The 20,685-nt window shown below is 46.6% G+C and overlaps 1 protein-coding gene across 3 annotated transcripts in view; it reads left to right on the top strand.

Moving 5' to 3' along the window:
* Nucleotides 1-20,685, top strand: part of VIRMA (vir like m6A methyltransferase associated) — a 62,808-nt gene that overhangs the window by 27,687 nt on the left and 14,436 nt on the right. For all 3 annotated transcript variants that reach the window (XM_029062659.2, XM_029062661.2, XM_029062660.2), the window contains 7 exons: nt 5,590-6,081; nt 7,072-7,226; nt 9,893-9,975; nt 12,086-12,179; nt 12,596-13,140; nt 13,552-13,787; nt 15,453-15,705. In XM_029062659.2, the coding sequence (XP_028918492.1) occupies nt 5,590-6,081; nt 7,072-7,226; nt 9,893-9,975; nt 12,086-12,179; nt 12,596-13,140; nt 13,552-13,787; nt 15,453-15,705 (1,858 nt within the window). The remainder of the gene's footprint in view (nt 1-5,589; nt 6,082-7,071; nt 7,227-9,892; nt 9,976-12,085; nt 12,180-12,595; nt 13,141-13,551; nt 13,788-15,452; nt 15,706-20,685) is intronic.

Below are 20,685 nucleotides of genomic sequence, written 5' to 3'. Positions count from 1 at the left end.
ATGTCCCCCGGGTTTTTATGTGACCTTCCTGATACACGGTTGATTTTTTTTTGAGATATGGCGTGAGACCCTGCTCTAAGAGGTGTTTGGGGCCATGTCGTAGCCAGGTTTGTGGTAGTGTAACACTAAAATCGTATCTCCTCCAAGAGGCTTTCCTTAACTGACTCCCTCATTTCCCCACCCTGTTCACACCCGTGGGCCTGTACCCCTTAAGCACTTTAACACCACAGCCTCACATCACTCATTTCCGAATCCCTATCTACCGTTTCCCCTATTTTATTTTTAATGTCTGTCTCCCCGTCTAGACCGTAAGCACGTTGTGGGCTGGGATTGTGCCTTCAGACTTAAGTACGTATCTGCAATTTATTTTAATGTCTGTCTGTCTCCCTCTCTAGACTGTAAGCTCAGTATTTGCTGGGAATGTGTCTGTTTACTGTTGTAGTGTACTCTCCCCGGCGCTCGGTAAAGTGCTCTGCACACAGTAAATGCTCAATAAATACGATCGACTGATTCTCGGTCAATCGATGGTGTTTCTTGAACGCTTCCTATGTGCAGTGCACTGTACTTAGTACTCGGGAGAGAGTACAGTAGAGTTGGTAGATGTAATCCTGCCCACGAGGAGCTCTCCCAAGCGCTTAGTACAGTCCTCTGCCCACAGTAAGCACTCAATAAAAATCACTGAGGGATTGATCTGATAGCAAAGGCCCGGGGATCTCCCTTCTCATCTCTAAGCCGTGGATTCCCTTCTGCCGTACTTTGTTAGGAGATGGGGATTTTTCCATCAGGGCTGAAGATTGTGAGTCTGGGAAGGAGAGAGTTTCTCTCAGACGTTCCCCTCCTGCTCACGGGGACCTAGAGAACGGAATCCCTGTTGCCACCTGGATCCCTTTCAGTAAGAATCCTTTATAGCAGTAGGCATAGTCCCAGCAACTCTCCACTTTCTGCACAAGGAGACGTGGTGGTGGTAATATTTACTGAAGCAGCGTGGCTCAGTGGAAAGAGCCCGGGCTTGGGAGTCGGAGGTCATGGGTTCTAATTCCGGCTCCGCCACTGTGTGATTTTGGGCAAGTCACTTAACTTTTCTGGGCCTCAGTTACCTCATCTCTAAAATGGGGATGAGGACTGTGAGCCCCACGTGGGACAACCTGATCACCTTGTATCCCTCCAGTGCTTAGAACAGTGCTTTGCACATAATAAGCGCTTAACAAATACCAGCATTATTATTATTACTGTGTGCCGAGCACTGTTCATTGATTCATTCAGTAGTATTTATTGAGCGCTTACTATGTGCAGAGCACTGTACTAAGCACTTGGAATGTACAAATGGGCAACAGAGATGGTTCCTGCCCATTGACGGGCTCACAGTCTAATCAGGGGAGACAGACAAAAACAATAGCAATAAATAGAATCAAGGTGATGTACATCTCATTGACAAAATAACTAGGGTAATAAAAAAGGCACTGTTCTAAGCGCTTGGGAGAGTACAGTATAACAGTAGACATTCCCTGCCTTCACAAGCTTACTGTCTTGAGAGTGAACTCACCTGGTGATGGAGAACAAGCCTCTCCTCCCCTGTACCTGGAGGTGCCTTTGCTGGGCCAAAGGGCAGGCGTGAGCAGGTAATTTCATGCTCTGCACACAATATGTGCTCAATACAGGCTGGTAAAACCAACTCTGTCGAGAAGCAGCGTGGCTCAGTGGAAAGAGCACGGGCTTTGGAGTCAGAGGTCATGGGTTCGAATCCCCGCTCTGCCACTTGTCAGCTGTGTGACTGTGGGCAAGTCACTTAACTTCTCTCTGCCTCAGTTACCTCATCTGTAAAATGGGGATTCAGAATGTGGGCCCCACGTGGGACAACCTGATTCCCCTGTGTCTACCCCAGCGCTTAGAACGGTGCTCTGCACATAGTAAGCGCTTAACAAATAACATTATTATTATTGCACTCTCCTAAGGGCTTAGTACAGTGTTCTGCACACAGTAAGCGCTCAGTAAATACCATTGACGTGTGCTATAATTACACTGATTCTTGCTTGGCAGGCCACACTCCCCATCTAATAACCCTCGGGGCAGATGATAAATCATGTCGGGAGGTACGGAGCCTCACCTCCCGACCTGTGGCTCTTCACTTAAGGGAGAGAAAAGAACTTGCTGTTCTTTCTGTGCTTCGTAGGGCTCAGGCTGTGGAAGAGTCAGGCTCTTGGAATCCTAATGATATAGCTGTATCTGTCTACACACACAAGGGCTAAACTTTATTTTGCTCTAAGAGCAGGTCTTACTATTACTCTCGATCTTACATTTCAATTCCTCAGTCTGAAAACCTGATCCTCTGAAATTTGGACCAACAAAACCCGATTTCAGAAGCCATCGTTCTGTTAAATTGGCCTCATCTGAACTCTGAAATTTAATAAAATTATTTTGAATTCCTCTTAGCACTCCCTAGAATTTTTTTAAGTTCTAAAGACATTCCGGCTGGGTTTGTTCCAAATCGAGCCATGTAGATTCTGCATAAAAGCAGACGCGGTCCTGGAACGCCCTCCCTCCTCACCTCCGCCAAACTGATTCTCTTTCCCTCTTCAAAACCTTACTTAAAAATCACCTCCTCCAAGAGGCCTTCCCAGACTGAGCTCCTCTTCCCCCTCTACTCCCTCTGCCATCCCCCCTTTACCTCTCCGCAGCTAAAGCCTCATTTTCCCCTTTTCCCTCTGCTCCTCCACCTCTCCCTTCCCATCCCCACAGCACTGTACCCGTCCGCTCAACTGTATATATTTTCGTTACCCTATTTTTTTTGTTAATGAATTGTACATCGCCTTGATTCTATTTAGTTGCCATTGTTTTTACGAGATGTTCTTCCCCTCGACGCTGTTTAGTGCCATTGTTCTTGTCTGTCCGTCTCCCCCGATTAGACCGTAAGCCCGTCAAACGGCAGGGACTGTCTCTATCTGTTGCCGACTTGTTCATCCCAAGCGCTTAGTACAGTGCTCTGCACATAGTAAGCGCTCAATAAATACTATTGAATGAATATATTAGCCTCCATTTCTGGCCCCTATTGCTTGTAGCCACATACTTCATTGATGAAATTGAAACCGTTTGGTATGGTCTCCCTAAAATCTCCCCCGCTCCTCTCCAGTCCCTCCCGCCTTCTGCACCTTCTTCAGCTTTCCCATCCTTCCAGTGAAATGCAGCTTATCAGTTTCTAGATTGCCCTTGGGTTTTGTTTATTTTCAAGCTCAAAAGCAATATCCACAGGGACAGGCATTTCCTTGCATTGAGGGTTCTTAATTTGGCTACTTAACTATGAATTCACTGCCGAGGGAAGACTTTGTTACTATAAAATCTCGTCGTAAAAATCGACGTAAACATAGTGTAAAAATAACAGTAAAGCGGACCTTTTAAATAGAGATATTTGCCAATAGATATTTTAAAAGATTGACTTATCGAGCTTGTGGGCAGAGAATGAGTCGATTCAATTCTGTCATTCTGTTACCGTACTCTCCCAAGCTCTTAGCAAGGCGTTCAGCGTAAGGTAAGTGCTCGGTAAATGCGATTGAGCCAAGCAGCTCATTTCTGGGGATGTGATGTAATTTCTGGCTCTTAATTATTATCATTTTAACATTCTTTTATTTCAGGGGGAGCCCCGTGTTGGACAGGGACAGTGTCCAACCCAATTTTAACTACCATGGTGGTTAGTACAGTGCCTCGCACATAATAAACTCTTAACAAGTACCATAAAAAAGTCACGTACCCAGTAACTTTCTAAGAAAACTCTGTTCTTTAATGAACGTTAGATATCTTACCAATTAGAGAAAGTAACCAAACCAAAAAATCCTACCTGACATTGAAATGAAAAATACTTCTGGCTAACTGGAAGCAGGGTGGCCCAGTGGAGAGAGCACGGGCCTGGGAGTCAGAAGGACCTGGGTTTTAATTCTGACGCCTCCACGTGTCTGCTGTGTGACCTTGGGTAAGTCACTTCACTTCTCTGGACCTCAGTTACCTCATCTGTACAGTGGGGATTAAGATTCTGAGCCCCAGGTGGGGCAGGGACTACGTCCAACCTGATTAGCTTGGATCTACCCCCGCGCTTAGAACAGTTCCTGGCATATAGTAAGCGTTTAACAAATCCTATTAAAAGAAGGCCCCTGGAGAGAGCGTTGGGCTTGGAAGTCAGGAGACCCTTTTTAAGCCCAGTTCTGCTGGCCTGCTTCTATGACCAAGGGTAAGTGACTTAAACTTCTCTCTGCCTCAGTTTTCTCATCTGATAATTGCCCTCCCAACTTCTTAGATTATGTGAGCACCATTCAGGATAGAGTTTCTAGACTGTGAGCCCGACTTTGGGTAGGGATTGACTCTCTCTGTTGCCGAATTGTACTTTCCAAGCACTTAATACAGTGCTCTGCACACAGTAAGCGCTCAATAAATACGAATGAATGAATGAATGAATGACTGACTCTGTCGTAACAGTTATCTTGTACCTACCTCAGTGTTTACCACAGTGCCTGATACATAGTAAGCTTCTGGAGAAGCAGTGTGGCTCAGTGAAAAGAGCGTGGGCTTTGGAAGCAGAGGTCATGGGTTCGATTTCCAGCTCTGCCACTTTCAGCTGTGTGACTATGGGCAAGTCACTTAACTTGTCTGTGCCTCAGTTACCTCATCTGTAAAATGGGGATTATCTGTGAGCCTCACGTGGGACAAACTGATTACCCTGTATCTGCCCCAGCGCTTAGAACAGTGCTCTGCACATAGTAAGCGCTTAACAAATACCAACATTATTGAATAATAATAGAGGCTTTAAAATGAGGAATTTTAGTTATTTTGCCCAGTATATCATCTAAAAGGGAAAAGTCTGGGACCTCTCTAAATTCCACGGGAGGTATTTTGTTTTTTGTGGTGAGCGGAGAAACAGCTTTTCTTTTGCAAATGAAAATACGCAGCTTTTGAGAGGAGAAAGGTTCTAATACATTCCTTAGTCTGGAAATGAAAAGGACAGACTATTACCTCCGGGGGAGTGGGGTCCGTGCCTACCAACTCGGTTGCGCTGTGCTTCGTTCAGTGCTCTGCGTAGAGTAAGCGCTCCAAAAAAGCCACCCATTTGGTGATACTTAGAAAAAAATCAAGGCAGCATTTGAGTTTAATCCAAGGTAACATTCATTCATTAAATAGTATTTATTGAGCGCTTACTATATGCAGAGCACTGTACTAAGTGCTTGGAATGTACAATTCGGCAACAGATAGAGACCATCCCTGACCAATGACGGACTCACAGTCTAATCGGGGGAGACAGACGGATAAAAACAAGACAACATCACGATAAATAGAATCAAGGGGATGGACACCTCATTAACAAAATAAATACGATAATAAAAATATATACACATTTCATAGGTTCAGGGCCTCTAGCAGAGAGGGCCCCTCCCAGGTCAGTTTCTCAGTTCCTTGGAACGGCGACTTGGGTCACAGAGGATGCCGGTTGGGAAGCATCTGCCGATCTCTCGCTGGGGTAGAGCGATTCCCGTCGCGGGGAAGAACGCACTCAGTAAATGTCGTGAAGTGTACGGATGTTTAATCTGTGCGATTTGCCTCTCTCGACAGGTATCTTCACAGCCATCACTTCTTAGAACTGGTCACCTTACTTCTCTCAATCCCAGTAACAAGCGCCCACCCCGGGGTGCTGCAGGCAACTCGGGACGTTTTAAAATTCCTGGCCCAGTCGCAGAAGGGCCTCCTCTTTTTCCTCTCCGAGTACGAGGCGACCAACCTGCTGATCAGAGCACTGTGTCACCTCTTCGATCAAGACGAAGACGAGGGGCTCCAGTCGGACGGCGTCATCGACGACGCGTTCGCCCTGTGGCTGCAGGACTCCACCCAGACTCTGCAGTGCATCACGGAACTGTTCTGCCATTTTCAGCGCTGCTCCACCAACGAGGAGACCGACCATTCCGACCTGCTGGGGACGCTTCATAACCTTTACCTCATTACTTTCAACCCCGTGGGACGGTCGGCTGTGGGCCACGTATTCAGCCTCGAGAAAAATCTCCAAAGTCTTATTACTCTTATGGAGTACTATTCCAAAGAGGCTTTAGGGTAATTATATAGTCGGTCTTTGTCGAACTTTTTTGTTGAATTCACAGCAGAGTTTTTTTCCGAGGACGAGGAGACCGGAAAGTGCCTTTTGTTTCTTTTGTAAGAGAATGCATGCCTTTTCACCAAACTAATGAAAATTATCGTTTGAGGAATGTAGTTACAGGAATGCCCAGTCATTGAGAGGACATTTCGCGGAGTGATCATTCTCTCTCGTCATTTCTATACCGTTAAAAATATCTGTCGACCTCGTCGGGATGAAAGAATAATCTCAGCTCCTCTCCCCCACTGCCTCACACCCTCCCAGGATTTGGGAAACTAGCTTCGTCCCTGAAATCTTCCACTGTGACATCTAGTCCAGTGCGTAGAACTCAGGCAATCAGTAGCTACTATTGATTGACATTCTGAGGATCTTGGGATAAGGACTTGTCGGGGGTGGGTGAGCATGTGGAGTGGCGAGTTGGGGGAGGAAGAACTGAAAATTTTATTTCGAATCTTTCACTAATGAATCCCCCTAATACGGAGTGGAGAGGGAAGGGGAAAGACAGATTTGAGATGGCTAGAAGCCGTAGGAGTGCAGTTACCTTCCCTCCGGAATCTGTTCCTCGCAGGGTTGACATCCACTTAGGAAGCGCTTGTTCACATAAACTGCGGTTTACGACAGCTTTTCCTGGTTAGATCAGACCCTCTCTGCCAATTTGGACAGGAACTGTGTCATAAGAGAATTTGGTCATTGTTGGCAAAGACTCTCTTCTTAAAAGTTACTGTTGTTTCCAGGGATCGTTCTGCCTTTTTCAACCGAATTTGCTCTCTCCCAGCTGAACTGTTTCCTAATCCTCTTTGGGTACATGTGGTATCTGGGATTTTTGAGGGATGGGTGTGGAATGGAGAAAAGGACATCTGAAGTTGCTTCTACCAAGCCAGGATCGATTGGGTAAATACGAGAGAAATGGCCCTTCGACTCTGAGGTTAGAAAGTCTTATCTTGTTTCAGGGACTCCAAGTCAAAGAAATCGGTAGCCTATAATTACGCCTGCATTCTTGTCCTGGTGGTGGTTCAATCTTCTAGTGATGTCCAGATGCTAGAACAGCACTCAGCCCCTCTCTTGAAGCTCTGCAAAGCAGACGAAAATAACACCAAATTGCAAGGTACGGTATGTGCAGTCATGATGCGTATTCAGAATTCTTTTTGGAAAAATCCTTTTAGACAGCTGGAGTTAATATTTTATGTCATTTTCATAATGTGGATAACGGTACTGTACTCCGTTCTTAGCTGTGTATGAAAAAATTGTCCTGGAAGGGAAAAATGCTATTTTAACACTACAATAGACCCAGTTTATGTAACCTTTATTAATAACTGCCGTAGGAAGTTTCTGGAAGCACACTTTGAACAAGGCAGAAGCTTGACCCCTGTGAAAAGTGGTATTTTTGTGTTTCATGCCCAACTAAGGAGACAGTTTAAGCCTTGAAATGTTATTGTTCTAGCACTGTGGCATTTTCATTCCAGGTGCAGGTTACTTTACAGTTAATTGGGAAGCAGCGTGGCCCAAGGGATAGAGCCTGGGCCCGGGAGTCAGAGGGACCTGGGTTCTAATCCCAGCTCCGCCACTTAATAATAATAATAATCATGTTGGTATTTGTTAAGCGCTTACTATGTGCAGAGCACTGTTCTAAGCGCTGGGGTAGACACAGGGTCATCAGGTTGTCCCACGTGGGGCTCACAGTCTTAATCCCCATTTTACAGATGAGGTAACTGAGGCACAGAGAAGTGAAGTGACTTGCCCACAGTCACACAGCTGACAAGTGGAGCCACTTGTCTGCCATGTGACCTTGGGCAAATCACTTTACTTCTCTGTGCCTCAGTTAACCTCATCTGTAAAATGGAGAATAAGACTGTGGGCCCCATTCAGGACAGGGACCGTGTTCAACCTGATTACCTTGTATCTACCCCGCGCTTAGACCAGTGTCTGGCACATAGTAAGCGCTCAACAAATGCCATTAAAGAAAACTAGAATTCTTCCTTTCATCGGGAGACTTTTTGGGTGTTTTCCTCAAAAATGAGGGCCACTGATCTTTTCTCCCTGCATGGAACCTCCCGCAGGAAAGCCACTCTAACATCCTTCCCCCACCTTCAGAAATCTTTTATAATGTCACCTCCTCCAGGAGCTGTGATCCCTGGACTAATCACCGGCTCCCTGTCGCGCCATTAGCCACGCAGAGCAAATGTTTATTTCACTAATTTTCTTTATGCCCTACTTTGGGTTTTTTCAGTTCATCATGCGTGTTTACGTTGATGGCAATTTGCGACCGCCTGTCTCCCCTATGAGCTTCTCGAGGGCAGGGATCGTCTTCTACTTCTATTGCGTGTCCATTCGTTCATTCAGTCATATTTATTGAGCGCTTACTGTGTGCAGAGCACTGTACTAAGCTCTTGAGAAAGTACAATACAGTAAACAGTGACATTCCCTGCCTACAACAAGCTCACAGTCTAAAGTGCGGGAGACAGACATCAATACAAATGAATAAAAGTACAGTTCTGTACATAAGTGCCTTGGTACGTAGTAAAGTGCTCTGGTGAGGTGGTGGTTTTTTAAAAAACCCAACAGACTATATTGAAGCAATGAGGATCTTAGTTGCTTACCAGAAACTTCTCTTCCACCATTCCTCTTAACCTCCCAAGGAGTGGCAGAAGGGCTGGGGAGAGATCAATCTGAAGAAATTTCCAGGCAGGCGAGCACGCGGGGACTCCGAAGAGAAATGGGAAAAGGGATTGGACGAATCCTATTCATCGTAGTTTCAATCTATGCGTAGAATTTTCAAAACCAAGTAACGAAGGGTGGAGACTTATTTTAAGGCTGATGGTTGAGCAGGTGTTCAGGTTATATAACATTGGAAGGTTCGTTAGGATACTGATTTTTGCGTGTGCCTGGAATGGAAATATTTCTTCACCTTACTGAGTAAGTTGATCACGGGCCAAATCCTGGGATGAGGCTCACCCATCTGAACCTCGGGAATGCGGCTCCTTCTCATCCCAGAGCTCCAGCTGGGGTCCAGGTCATCGTAACTTTCAGGGAGGGACAGCGATGTTACACAGGCGCTGCCCAGGTTCGGCTCCCGGGGAAGCCAGGGCTCTCACCCTCCCTGGGACTCCCTGTCCACCCCACAGCTTCAGAGAGGACTGGATCTGGGGGAGTCGGAAGTACTAATTCACAATTCCACCCTACCTTTGTCCAGGCGCAGCCTGAACCTGGATTTCATAATAATAACGATAATAACGGTACTTGTTAAGTGCTTCCTGTGTGCCACGCATTGTTCTAAGCCCCGGGGTAATAGTAATGATCCTTGTTAAGCGCTTTCTATGTGTCCAGCACTGTTCTAAGCTCTGGGGTAGATACAAGTTAAGCGAGTTAGACACAGTCTCCGTCCCATACGGGGCTCCCATTCTTAATCCCCATTTTCCAGATGAGGAAACTGAGACCCAGGGAAGTGACACACAAGGCCACACAATAGACAAGTGGCAGAGCCGGGAAACAAGTGATTGGGTGCAGTTTGGACAGATAGGACCAAAACAGGGAACGGGTGGGAGTAGGGGGAGCTACAGGAAGGAGGGAAAAGTATCCTCAACCTAATCCATCACTGCCGAGTTAAAGTAACCTCCCAGAATGATACAGTGTACAGGTTTTTCTGCCCAGGAGCTAAAGTGTCTAGCTACAACCCCACACACTTGGAGAGCTCAGGACTATCCCGGGTCTGCCGTGTCGGGTAAGGAGTTAATTGAATATTTTTAACTTTTTGTTTTTGTTGTTTGTTTTTAGAACTAGGAAAGTGGTTGGAACCTCTTAAAAATCTTAGATTTGAAATTAATTGCATCCCAAGCCTAATTGACTATGTTAAACAGGTTAGTACAACTCTCTGTGTATCATGGTTGTGTGGAAAATGTAAAAATGTCACATTAGATAGGCCTTGAAGAGAGCACGGGAAATGTTCTTCGGCTCGCAGCCGGCAGTTTATGAGTTTTCCCTTCATTTCCTATGTAAAGTCCGATTGGGGTTAAAATAGTTGACTTAATTTGGACATAGCGAAATGGTTTGGGGGTAACTCGGGGCGTTACAGCGGAATCTCAGCGATTTCAGCCCTGTTTGTCTCCTCTTGACTGTAAGCTCGTTACGGGCAGGGAACGTTTCTGCTAATTCTGTTGTATTGTACTCTCCCAAGCGTTTAATACAGTGCTCTTCACATAGTAAGCGCTAAGTAAATACACTGGGTTGATTGACTATTGGCGTTAGGGCTGCAAGTTTATCTTTGCCCAGAGTCTGAATTTGGGGTTGGCTTGATCCTAACCTTCTAAATGTGAGGCCCAAGCTCAAAGTGATTTCTGGCCCAACTCTTTTTTAAAAAAATTTTAGTTGTTCTCAAAGGTTCCTAGGAGTCCAGAGACGTGTGTGGGTGCGCAAAATCATCATGCTTGCTATTGTTATATGGCTCTGCTCTGAACCTAGAACTGTGAAAATCGTTAAGAAAATTAAAACCTAGCTTTGTGAAGATTTTTCAATCTTCCTAGCCTTGGCTTTGTACGCTAGGAAAATACAATATGCTAAGATTGGTGGTTTTGGAAAGTTCTCAATCTGGCCTAGTGGGTAGAGCACTGGCCTGAGAGTCAGAATTAAAAATAATAATTATGTTTGAACTGAAATGCGGGGAAAGGAGGTCGCCTCAGTCTGAGGCTGACCTTCCCTTTTGCGGCCCCGTTGGAGGTGGGTCCGGATTCACGCAGGTCCCTACAGTCCTCTGCACGCAGTAAACACTCAACAGATATGACTGACATAAAGCCACCTAGCAGGGAAGTCAAGGAAGCCGGGAGGAGGAACTGTACCTGGATTAATTCTGTTGTTTTTTTAATAACCTTTTGCCCCGGCCCTTTCGGGCCATCCCTCACTCTGGCGGAACTCTAGCTAGACGTCCAGCTGCCCTGTCGACTCCTCCCTCTCCTCTGTTCTTTCTGGTCAGGTTGGCGGACACTGGCCTCAAGCGCTTAGTTTGATGCTCTGCACATAGTAAGCGCTCCATAAATATGATTGAATGAATACCCCCATTCCTTTGCACGTTTCAGATACTGGACCCACACCTCACTGCAGTGGAAGAGAATATTGTGAACTTCAGGACAGGGATTGTGCCTAACAGCTCTATTCCACTCTCCCAAAGGCTTATTAGAGTATTCGGCCCATTGCGATTGCTCAATAAATACCATTGATTGATTGAATAGCCAGAACTAGGGGAAATGCATACTGGCCCCATGCCATCAGACCAGGAGAGGTGGGGCATCTCACATGATGGGCAGGCTAACAGGAATACCAAAAAAAGCCGGCTAGCACGGTTGGCGGAGGAACCAGTAGCCGTGGAAGTGCTTGTCGTGGAAACTGCCTGCAGGTGTTTGCCCCCGAGCATCGTTTGATGTTGTGGCTACTTTGGGTTTTCTACTAAAACCTTCCCGGACCCTTTGCTGCGAGCTGCCCTCCGGCCCGGCTGTTCAATTGTGGCATCCTCTGCCCTTCTGGGATCGTGCTTGGCAGGGGTAAGAGAGAGCTGATGGCACTGAAGATTAGTTCTTCCTTTGGATAGATTTCTTGGTCCCCAAGTCTTTGTGACTGGACTGAGGCTCGTCCTTCGTGTGCCTCTGGGAAGTGAGAGATTTCTCCCCGGGTCCGTCTCTTTTATTTATTCACAAGTGTTAAATTACTTTTGTCGTGCATTCAATTTTGCACCATCCCATTCCTTGGAGTCCTTTCAGGTCATACTAATCTCTGGCAAAGTACGGGGGGGTATCCATTTTTCCGAAATCACAGACCTGCGTGAAAGAAAGTGACCTGTGTCACTCCAAGTTTATTCTGGAGCTTTAAAAGTGTCGTAGGACACGATTATCGAAAACAGTGCTGTTAGACACATTATCAACTTGGTCTGAGTAAACAAGGCAAACCCGGTATAATGTTTCTTTCTTTGTTTTTAAAAAGAATATCGATAATTTGATGACCCCTGAAGGAGTTGGCCTGCCCACTGCACTCCGTGTTCTTTGTAACGTTGCGTGCCCCCCTCCTCCTGTAGAAGGTACGTATAGCTGTGCCCGAGGGCGGGTGCCGTATATCGAATTTTATGATGTCATTCTCCTTCAGGAGGCCGTCCCTGACGAAGTCCTCCTTTCCTCTCCTCCCCCTCCCTTCTGCATCACCCTGACCTGCTCCTTTTATTCATCCCGTCCCCCTCCCAGCCTCACAGCACTTATGTCTCTATCTGTAATTTATTTCTATTAACATCTGCCTCCCTCTCCAGACTGTAAGCTCGCTGTGGGCAGGGAACGTGTCTATTTGGTTTTATACCGTCCTCTCCCAGACGCTCGTTAGAGTGCTCCGCACACAGCGCTCAATAAGTACGATCGTCCGACCGACGTTGTTTATTAAATGAAGTCTGAAGCAGTCACCTGTAACGCGATTATGTGGATTTTTTTTTTCCCCCTCGTCTTTTAGGTCAACAGAAAGATCTGAAGTGGAACCTCGCTGTTATTCAGCTGTTCTCTGCTGAAGGAATGGACACCTTCATCCGGGTCCTGCAGAAACTGAACAACATTTTGACGCAGCCCTGGCGACTCCACGTCAACATGGGGACCACTCTTCATAGAGTCACCACCATCTCCATGGCCCGCTGCACGCTCACGCTCCTGAAAACCATGTTAACCGAACTCCTGCGGGGTGGATCCTTCGAATTCAAAGACATGCGAGTCCCCTCGGCGCTGGTGACCTTACACATGCTCTTGTGCTCCATCCCTCTCTCGGGCCGCCTCGACAGTGACGAACAGAAAATCCAGAACGACATCATCGATATTCTGTTGACTTTTACCCAGGGGGTCAATGAAAAGCTTACGATCTCTGAAGAGACGTTGGCCAACAATACTTGGTCTCTGATGTTAAAAGAGGTTCTTTCTTCTGTCCTGAGAGTACCCGAAGGATTTTTTTCTGGACTTATACTGCTTTCAGAGCTGCTGCCTCTCCCGTTGCCCATGCAAACAACTCAGGTATCCGTTTGTATCTTTCTGTGAGTGATCGCGCTATGGCTTTAAAGCCGGCCATTTAGCTTTAAGGCAAAACCCCGATGTCGCTGGGTGTGGGAATGATTACGTGAAACTTCATTATTCTTCCAGAATTGACTTGGGCTGCTTTTTGGTCACTGAAATGTGTAAAACTCTCCAGTTTGCCAGAGTTTTTCTGTTTACCTTGATTTTCCTCTTATTTAATATTTCCTTTTGACACGTCAGAGTTTGACTTCCAGCGTTTTGGCTTCCCGTAGCAGCCGGACTCGTTAGCGTTTACGGGGTAAACTTCCTATTTCTAATTTTAATATGTACATTTTTTTCTTCTAGAAACAGGTCAGTATGGTTTGTCTCTGAATGTATTCCCACACGATCTCCGGGTATCCGTTCCTACAGGTTATCGAACCGCACGACATATCCGTGGCACTCAACACCAGAAAATTGTGGAGTATGCACCTTCACGTTCAAGCGAAGCTGCTTCAAGAAATAGTCCGGTCGTTCTCCGGCACGACTTGCCAGCCGATCCAGCATATGCTGCGGCGCATTTGCGTTCAACTCTGTGACCTGGCCTCGCCGACTGCTCTCCTCATTATGAGAACTGTGTTGGATTTGATCGTGGAGGATTTACAGAGGTAGTTAGATATCCCGCTCTGTCCCGTCGGCCCGTTCGAACAGTCGTCGGGGTCTTTCCCCTCTGCTAGGCTGTTCTCGTCGAGGAGGGTCGGAGATGGTCCTGACCTCGTTCTTTGTTGCGAAAGTGCGGGTAAATGGTTTCCACCTCGGATTAAATGGCCTACGCAGTTCTCTGCCACGGACTTGGGAGTCGGAGGTCATGGGTTCAAATCCCGGCTCAGCCGCTTGTCAGCGGGGTGACTTGAGGCAAGTCACTTCACTTCTCTGGGCCTCAGTTCCTTCATCTCTAAAATGGGGATTAAGAATGTGAGCCCCACGTGGGACAACCTGATCACCTTGTATCCTCTCTAGCGCTTAGAACAGTGCTTTGCACATAGTAAGCCCTTAACAAACGCCATCATTATTATTATTATCTTCTGTCGGTTGTATCTCACCCGGTTCCCGCAATGCCTTCCCAGGCCCGCACCCCTCTTCCCTTACCTTCAACCGGGTCAACCTTTCTCTCGTCCACCTCGGTCACGTTCTTGGAAGCCTGGCTGTCCGATCCGGGAACATGGAGCCTGGGCCCCGGGAAGCTGCCCTTCAGAGCTTATTTATGTGCCCACGGTAGATTTTCTTCATCATCATCAGTGGGGTTCATTGAGCACTTACTCCGTGCAGAGCACTGTGATACCAACAATAGTGATGGTATTTATGAAGCACTTACTGTGTGCCAGCCACGGCAGTAATAATCGTGTTCTCTGTCAAGCGCTTACTCTGTGCCAGGCACTAAACTGAGCACTGAGGTGGATGCAAGCAGATCGGGTCGAACACTGTCCCTGTCCCACGTGGGGCTCACAGACTCAATCCCCATTTTACAGATGAGGGAAGAGAGAAAGTGACTTGCCCAAGGTCACACAGCAGACAGCTGGTGGAGCCGGGATTAGAACCCATGACCTTTTGACTCCCAGGCCTGGACTCTATCCACTGCGCCTTGGTGCTTCACTGTATCGTTACTAAGTGCTTGGGAGAAAGCAATACAAGTGGATTTTTTTTTTTATGGTATTTGTTAAATGCTTACTCTGTGCCAGGCACTGTACTAAACACTGGTACAGCTAGATGCAAGCTAATCAGGTTGGACACAGTCTTCATCCCCGTTTCACAGATGAGAGGGACAGAGAAGTGAAATGACTTCCCCAAGGTCACACAGCACACAAGTGGCGAGGCCGGAATTAGAACCCAGGTCCTTCTGACTCCCAGGCCCGTGCTTCATCCACCAGACCGTGTGGCTTCTCTCTGATAGACACGTTCCTTGCCCACCTGAAGGTTACGGTCTAGAGGGGAAGATGGACATTAACACAATAAATAATTTATCATTTCTTGGTTTTCTTGCTTTTATCTCTGACAGTATCAAAATCAAACAAAATGAGAACTGGAAAGATAGTCTAGAGGGGAAGACAGATATTAATACAATAAATAATTTACCATTTATAGGTTTTCTTGTTTTTATCTCCTACAGTATCAAAATCAAACAAAATGAGAACTGGAAAGATTTTTGGAATGTTGCTTGAATATCCGGGACCTTTTTCACTAGATTTGTTAGCCTGTTGCGTTGTTTTGAATCTGTTAAATGTCTTTTTAATGGGTCGGAATTTGGTTTTTAAGTGGCCTTGTTTTTGTTTCAGCAATTCCGAAGATAAAGAAAAACAGTACACGGGTCAAACTGCCAGATTACTTGCTCTTCTTGATGCCTTGGCTTCACATAAAGCCTGTAAATTAGCTATTTTGCATCTCATTAATGGAACTATTAAAGGAGATGAAAGGTATTCAGAGATTTTCCAAGAGCTGTTGGCCCTGATGCGCTCTGCTGGGGACAATGTGATTCACCAACAGTGTGTTGAGTATGTGACGTCCATTTTGCAGTCTCTCTGTGATCAGGTATTTATGCGGTCATTTTGTATATTATGGCATTTTCCTCGTAATTACATTTGCCTGCTCCGGGTGTTGCACATTTATATGTGAATAGTTGAACATTTGGGAACTGATGCAGTCAGTCGCATTTATTGAACGCTTAACGGTGGGCGGAGTGCTGAACTAAGTGTTAGGGAGATTACAGGATAGCAGCATAACAGACACTCCCTGCCCTTAGAAGATATAATGTTTTGCTTGGCTAGTATGCATTCTTCTGGATTCAAGGGGATATATACATACACACATATATGTATACATATATATAAATTTTTTTGTCCACATACTGAGCCTAATTCAGTTCTGTTATCCCTGCTCTGTAGTAATTAACCTACATTTTAGGTGTAGTTGCCATAAAACTGCTGCTTCTGTCACTGGTTACTTGGTTCATAATAATAATAATATTGGTATTTGTTAAGCGCTTACTATATGCAGAGCACTGTTCTAAGCACTGAGGCAGATAAAGGGTCATCAAGGTGTCTCACGTGAGGCTCACAGTCGTCATCCCCATTTTACAGATGAGGTCACTGAAGCACTGAGAAGTTAAGGCACGTGCCCACAGTCACCCAGCTGTCACGTGACAGAGCCGGGATTCGAACCCATGACCTCGGACTCCCAAGCCCGGGCTCTTTCCACTGTTCATGATTCCTTGGTTGGAGGCCAAGGGTTTTCCCTTGATTTCCGAGGCTTATACTGTATTCCCAGATGGGGATTTAGACCCTCGTTTCCCTTCAGATTTGTTCGTGTAAGATTTTATTTTTTTTATCGCTCTACCACAGTGGTTCCTGACTTTTGAAACTTCTGGTCGGCCAAATCAGTACAATCGGTGTTCGTTCATTCATTCGATAGTATTTATTGAGCGCTTACTATATGCAGAGCATTGGACTAAGCGCTTGGAATGGACAATTTGGTGTTCTTTCCTTGGGGCAGTTCTTAAGCACTTAGGCTACAACTCTTGCAAAATGATGTTTTCCACCCTGTTTATGACTCGAGCTTCACGGAGCATGTGATTTCTGCATTCCGAAGACTTTTCTAATAACACTAGCACGGTCAGTTCAAAATATTGGGAAAGGAGTACATGGATGAGCTAGATAATTGTCCCTGGCTCCCAAGGGGATCACCCTCTGGGAACGTTAGGGAGGGGATTGCCTAGGGACACAGAGAAAATACGAAACCAAGATATGAGACAAGGCCAAAGATAAAATGTCAGGAGCGGCAGGGTTTCCGGCTCCTCGCGCCTCGGTTGAACAGTGGCAGGAGTCTAGCTATAGCCACGCGTGGCTGAGAAGGCGTGCCGTGGCTGACTCGCGTCCTTCCCGGACAGGATCGTGCGGGGGGCCGACGGGAGGCTCGTTGGCATGGAGATGGAGCATCCTCTATCCCATTCATTCATTGTCGTATTTATTGAGCGCTTACTGTGTGCAGAGCACTGGACTAATCACTTGTAGAACAGACAGACACATTCCTGCCCACAACGAGGTTACAATCTAGAGGGGGAGGCAGATGTCAATATAAATAAATAGATAAATTACAGATTTATACACATGTGCTGTGGGGATGGGAGGGAAGATGAGAAGCAGCATGACTCAGTGGAAAGAGCCCGGGCTTGGGAGTCAGAGGTCATAGGTTCGAATCCCAGCTCTGCCACTTGTCAGCTGTGTGACTGTGGGCAAGTTACTTAACTTCTCTGTGCTTCAGTTCCTTCATCTGTAAAATGGGGATTAAGACTGTGAGCCTCACATGGGACAACCTGATTACCCTGTATCTCCCCCAGCGCTTGGAACAGTGCTCTGCACATAGTAAGCGCTTAACAAATACCAACATTATTATTATGAATGAAGGATCAAGTAAGAGTGGTGCAGAAGGGAGGCGGGAAATGAGATTGGGCCCTGGAGGTCACAGGAAAGGGGAGCAGTAGAGGGCTCACTCCTGCGATGTTGTCAGGGGTCAGTGGGGTACTGAGGGTTTGGGGATGACCGGTGCAGGTGGCCCCAGAGGTCACGAGTATGAAGAGTGGTTTATTGTAATTACAAGATAATTGCAAAGCAGCATGGCCTGGTGGAAAAAGCATAGATCTGGGAGTCGGAAGGATCTGGTTTCAAGTTCCGGTTCTGCCACTTGCCTGCTGTGTGACCTTGGGCAAGTCATTTAACTGTGAGTCCGTCATTGGGCAGGGATTGTCTCTATCTGTTGCCCAATTGTCCATTCCAAGCGCTTAGTCCAGTGCTCTGCCCGTAGTAAGCGCTCAATAAATACTATTGAATGAATGAATGAATTTAGCTACTCTGTGCCTCAGTGACCTTGTCCGTAAAATGGGGATTAAGAGTGTGAACCCCATGGGGGGATAGGGACTGTGTTCAACCTAATTAGCTAGTATTTACCCCACTGCTTAATACGGTGCCTAGAACAAAACAAATCTCATTAAAAAAAAAAGTGCAGTCTAGCTGGTCTGAGTCTGATTTGAATGCTTGGAGATTATTTCTCTTCCCTATTGGAAAATTGGCACAAGTAGATTAGCAGCGTGGTTTAGTGGAAAGAACACGGACTTGGGAGTCAGAGGTCATGGGTTCTAATCCCGGCTCCGCCACTTGTCTGCTATGTGACCTTGGGCAAGTCACTTAACTTCTCTGTGCCTCAGTTACCTCATCTGGAAAAAATGGGGATTAAAAAAATAATGTGAGCCCCACGTGGGGCAATCTGAATACCCTGTATCTACCCCAGCACTTCGAACAGTGCTCTGCTCATAGTAATCGCTTAACAAATACCATAATACACCTGCCAACTAGTGCCCAGGCTTAAATCCTTTTCATGGAATTGGGGGAAATATAGCCTTATAGGGGGCCTGTTCATATTTCAGCCAAATTTTTGACTTCAGAGTCACGCGCAAAGGTAATCTTGCTTGCTGTGACACTCACAGATACAGTAGGACTGCTTGTAATTTGATTCGGAGTTCATTCACAGTTTAAGAATTTTCTATTCTGTGCCTCCGTGCACGCATACGAAAAGAGCAAAGACGGGAGCACCTGTGGCCTTCGGCGGCCTTCGATGTTGGGGCTCCATTTACGCCAGATAGGCTCTCAGTGGAGAGATCTCCAAGGGTGGAGAAGGAATGGTGGATTGTCCTAGTCACCCGGTCGGTTCCGGCGACACTCAGATCCTCACTTCCATCGTTCACAACTTGGACTTCCTCTCCTCATAAGCCTGATGATTTTTTTGTAACTGTAAAAGTTACAAGGAGCTTACAGTGATGAGCAGTTGCGAGCAGGTTATTGCCTCCCACCGCCCCCATTTCCCTTCTTGCTCAGAGCTCTCTCACCCTCCGAGGAAACCCAAAGACGTTGAGTTAGATTTTCATATAGAAATAGTTAGGACCCAAAAGCCTTTTAGGAGTTTAAGAACTATTTTTCCAAGGAAGGATTTATAAAAATGTAGAAAATAGAGAAGCAGCGTGGCCAAGTAGATCTCGGTGTCATCCTTGACTCGTCTCTCTCGTTCACCCCACACATCCTATCCGTTACCGAGACCTGCCGGTTTCACCTTTACGATATCGCCAAGATCCGCCCTTTCCTCTCCACCCAAACAGCTACCTTACTGCTACGGGCTCTCGTTATATCCCAGCTAGACTACTGTGTCAGCCTTCTCTCTGACCTCCCTTCCTCCTCTCTCGCCCCGCTCCGGTCTATTCTTCACTCCGCGGCCGCAGAAACGATCTGGGCATGTCACTTCCCTTCTTAAACAACTCCAGTGGTTGCCTATCGACCTCTGCTCCAAACAAAAACTCCTCACTCAAGGCTTCGAGGCTCTACATCATCTTGCCCCTTCTTACCTCTCCTCCCTTCTCTCTTTCTACCGCCCACCCCGCACGCTCCGCTCCTCCGCCGCCCACCTCCTCGCCGTCCCTCGGTCTCGCCCGTCCCGCCGTCGACCCCCGGGCCACGTCCTCCCGCGGTCCCGGAACGCCCTCCCTCCTCACCTCCGCCAAACTGATTCTCTTCCCCTCTTCAAAGCCCTACTTAAAACTCACCTCCTCCAAGAGGCCTTCCCAGACTGAGCTCCTCTTCTCCCTCTACTCCCTCTACCACCCCTCCTTCACCTCTCCGCAGCTTAACCTTCTTTTCCCCCCATTTCCCTCTGCTCCTCCTCCTCTCCCTTCCCCTCCCCTCAGCAGTGTACTCGTCTGCTCAACTGTATATATTTATTACCCTATTTATTTTGTTAATGAAATGCACATCGCCTCGATTCTATTTAGTTGCCATTGTTTTTACGAGATGTTCTTCCCCTTGACTCTATTGCCATTGTTCTCGTCTGTCTGTCTCCCCCGATTAGACCGTAAGCCTGTCAAACGACAGGGACTGTCTCTATCTGTTGCCGACTTGTTCATTCCAAGCGCTTAGTACAGTGCTCTGCACATAGTAAGCGCTCAATAAATACTATTGAATGAATGAATGAATGAAGTAGATAGAGCCCGGGCTCGGCAGTCAGAAGGACCTCGATTCTAATTCTGGCTCCGCCGCTTGCCTGCTGTGTGACCTTGGGCAAGTCTCTGTGCCTCAGTTACCCCATCTGCAAAATGGGGATTAAGACGGTGAGCCTCATATTGGATGTGGACTGCATCCAACCTGATTTGTCTTCTAACCACCCTAGAGCTTAATACAGTGCTTGGCGTATAGGGCTTACAAATACCTTAAAAGAAAAAATTGAAAGCTGTACAATAATTTTGCTAATTGAAATGGCCACGTACTCTCATCCTTTGAAATTATTGTTACTGGACCTCTTATTGCAGTAAGCTTTTAGGGGAGAGTAACAGGTAGGCAGTTGAAACACTGAGAAGGGGTGACAGATTAGGATTCTGTGGTGCCCCATTCGGGCTACAAGGTGTAGAGAGAGAAACCTTTTGAGCGTTGGGAGAAGTTCCCAGCTGAGATTAATTCATTGAATCGGATTTATTGA

The sequence above is a fragment of the Ornithorhynchus anatinus genome, chromosome 4 (genome assembly GCF_004115215.2).
Source record: "Ornithorhynchus anatinus isolate Pmale09 chromosome 4, mOrnAna1.pri.v4, whole genome shotgun sequence".
Lineage (NCBI taxonomy): Eukaryota > Metazoa > Chordata > Mammalia > Monotremata > Ornithorhynchidae > Ornithorhynchus > Ornithorhynchus anatinus.
Note: the sequence above shows the minus strand (reverse complement) of the source record. Positions and strands in the feature narration are given on the sequence as shown.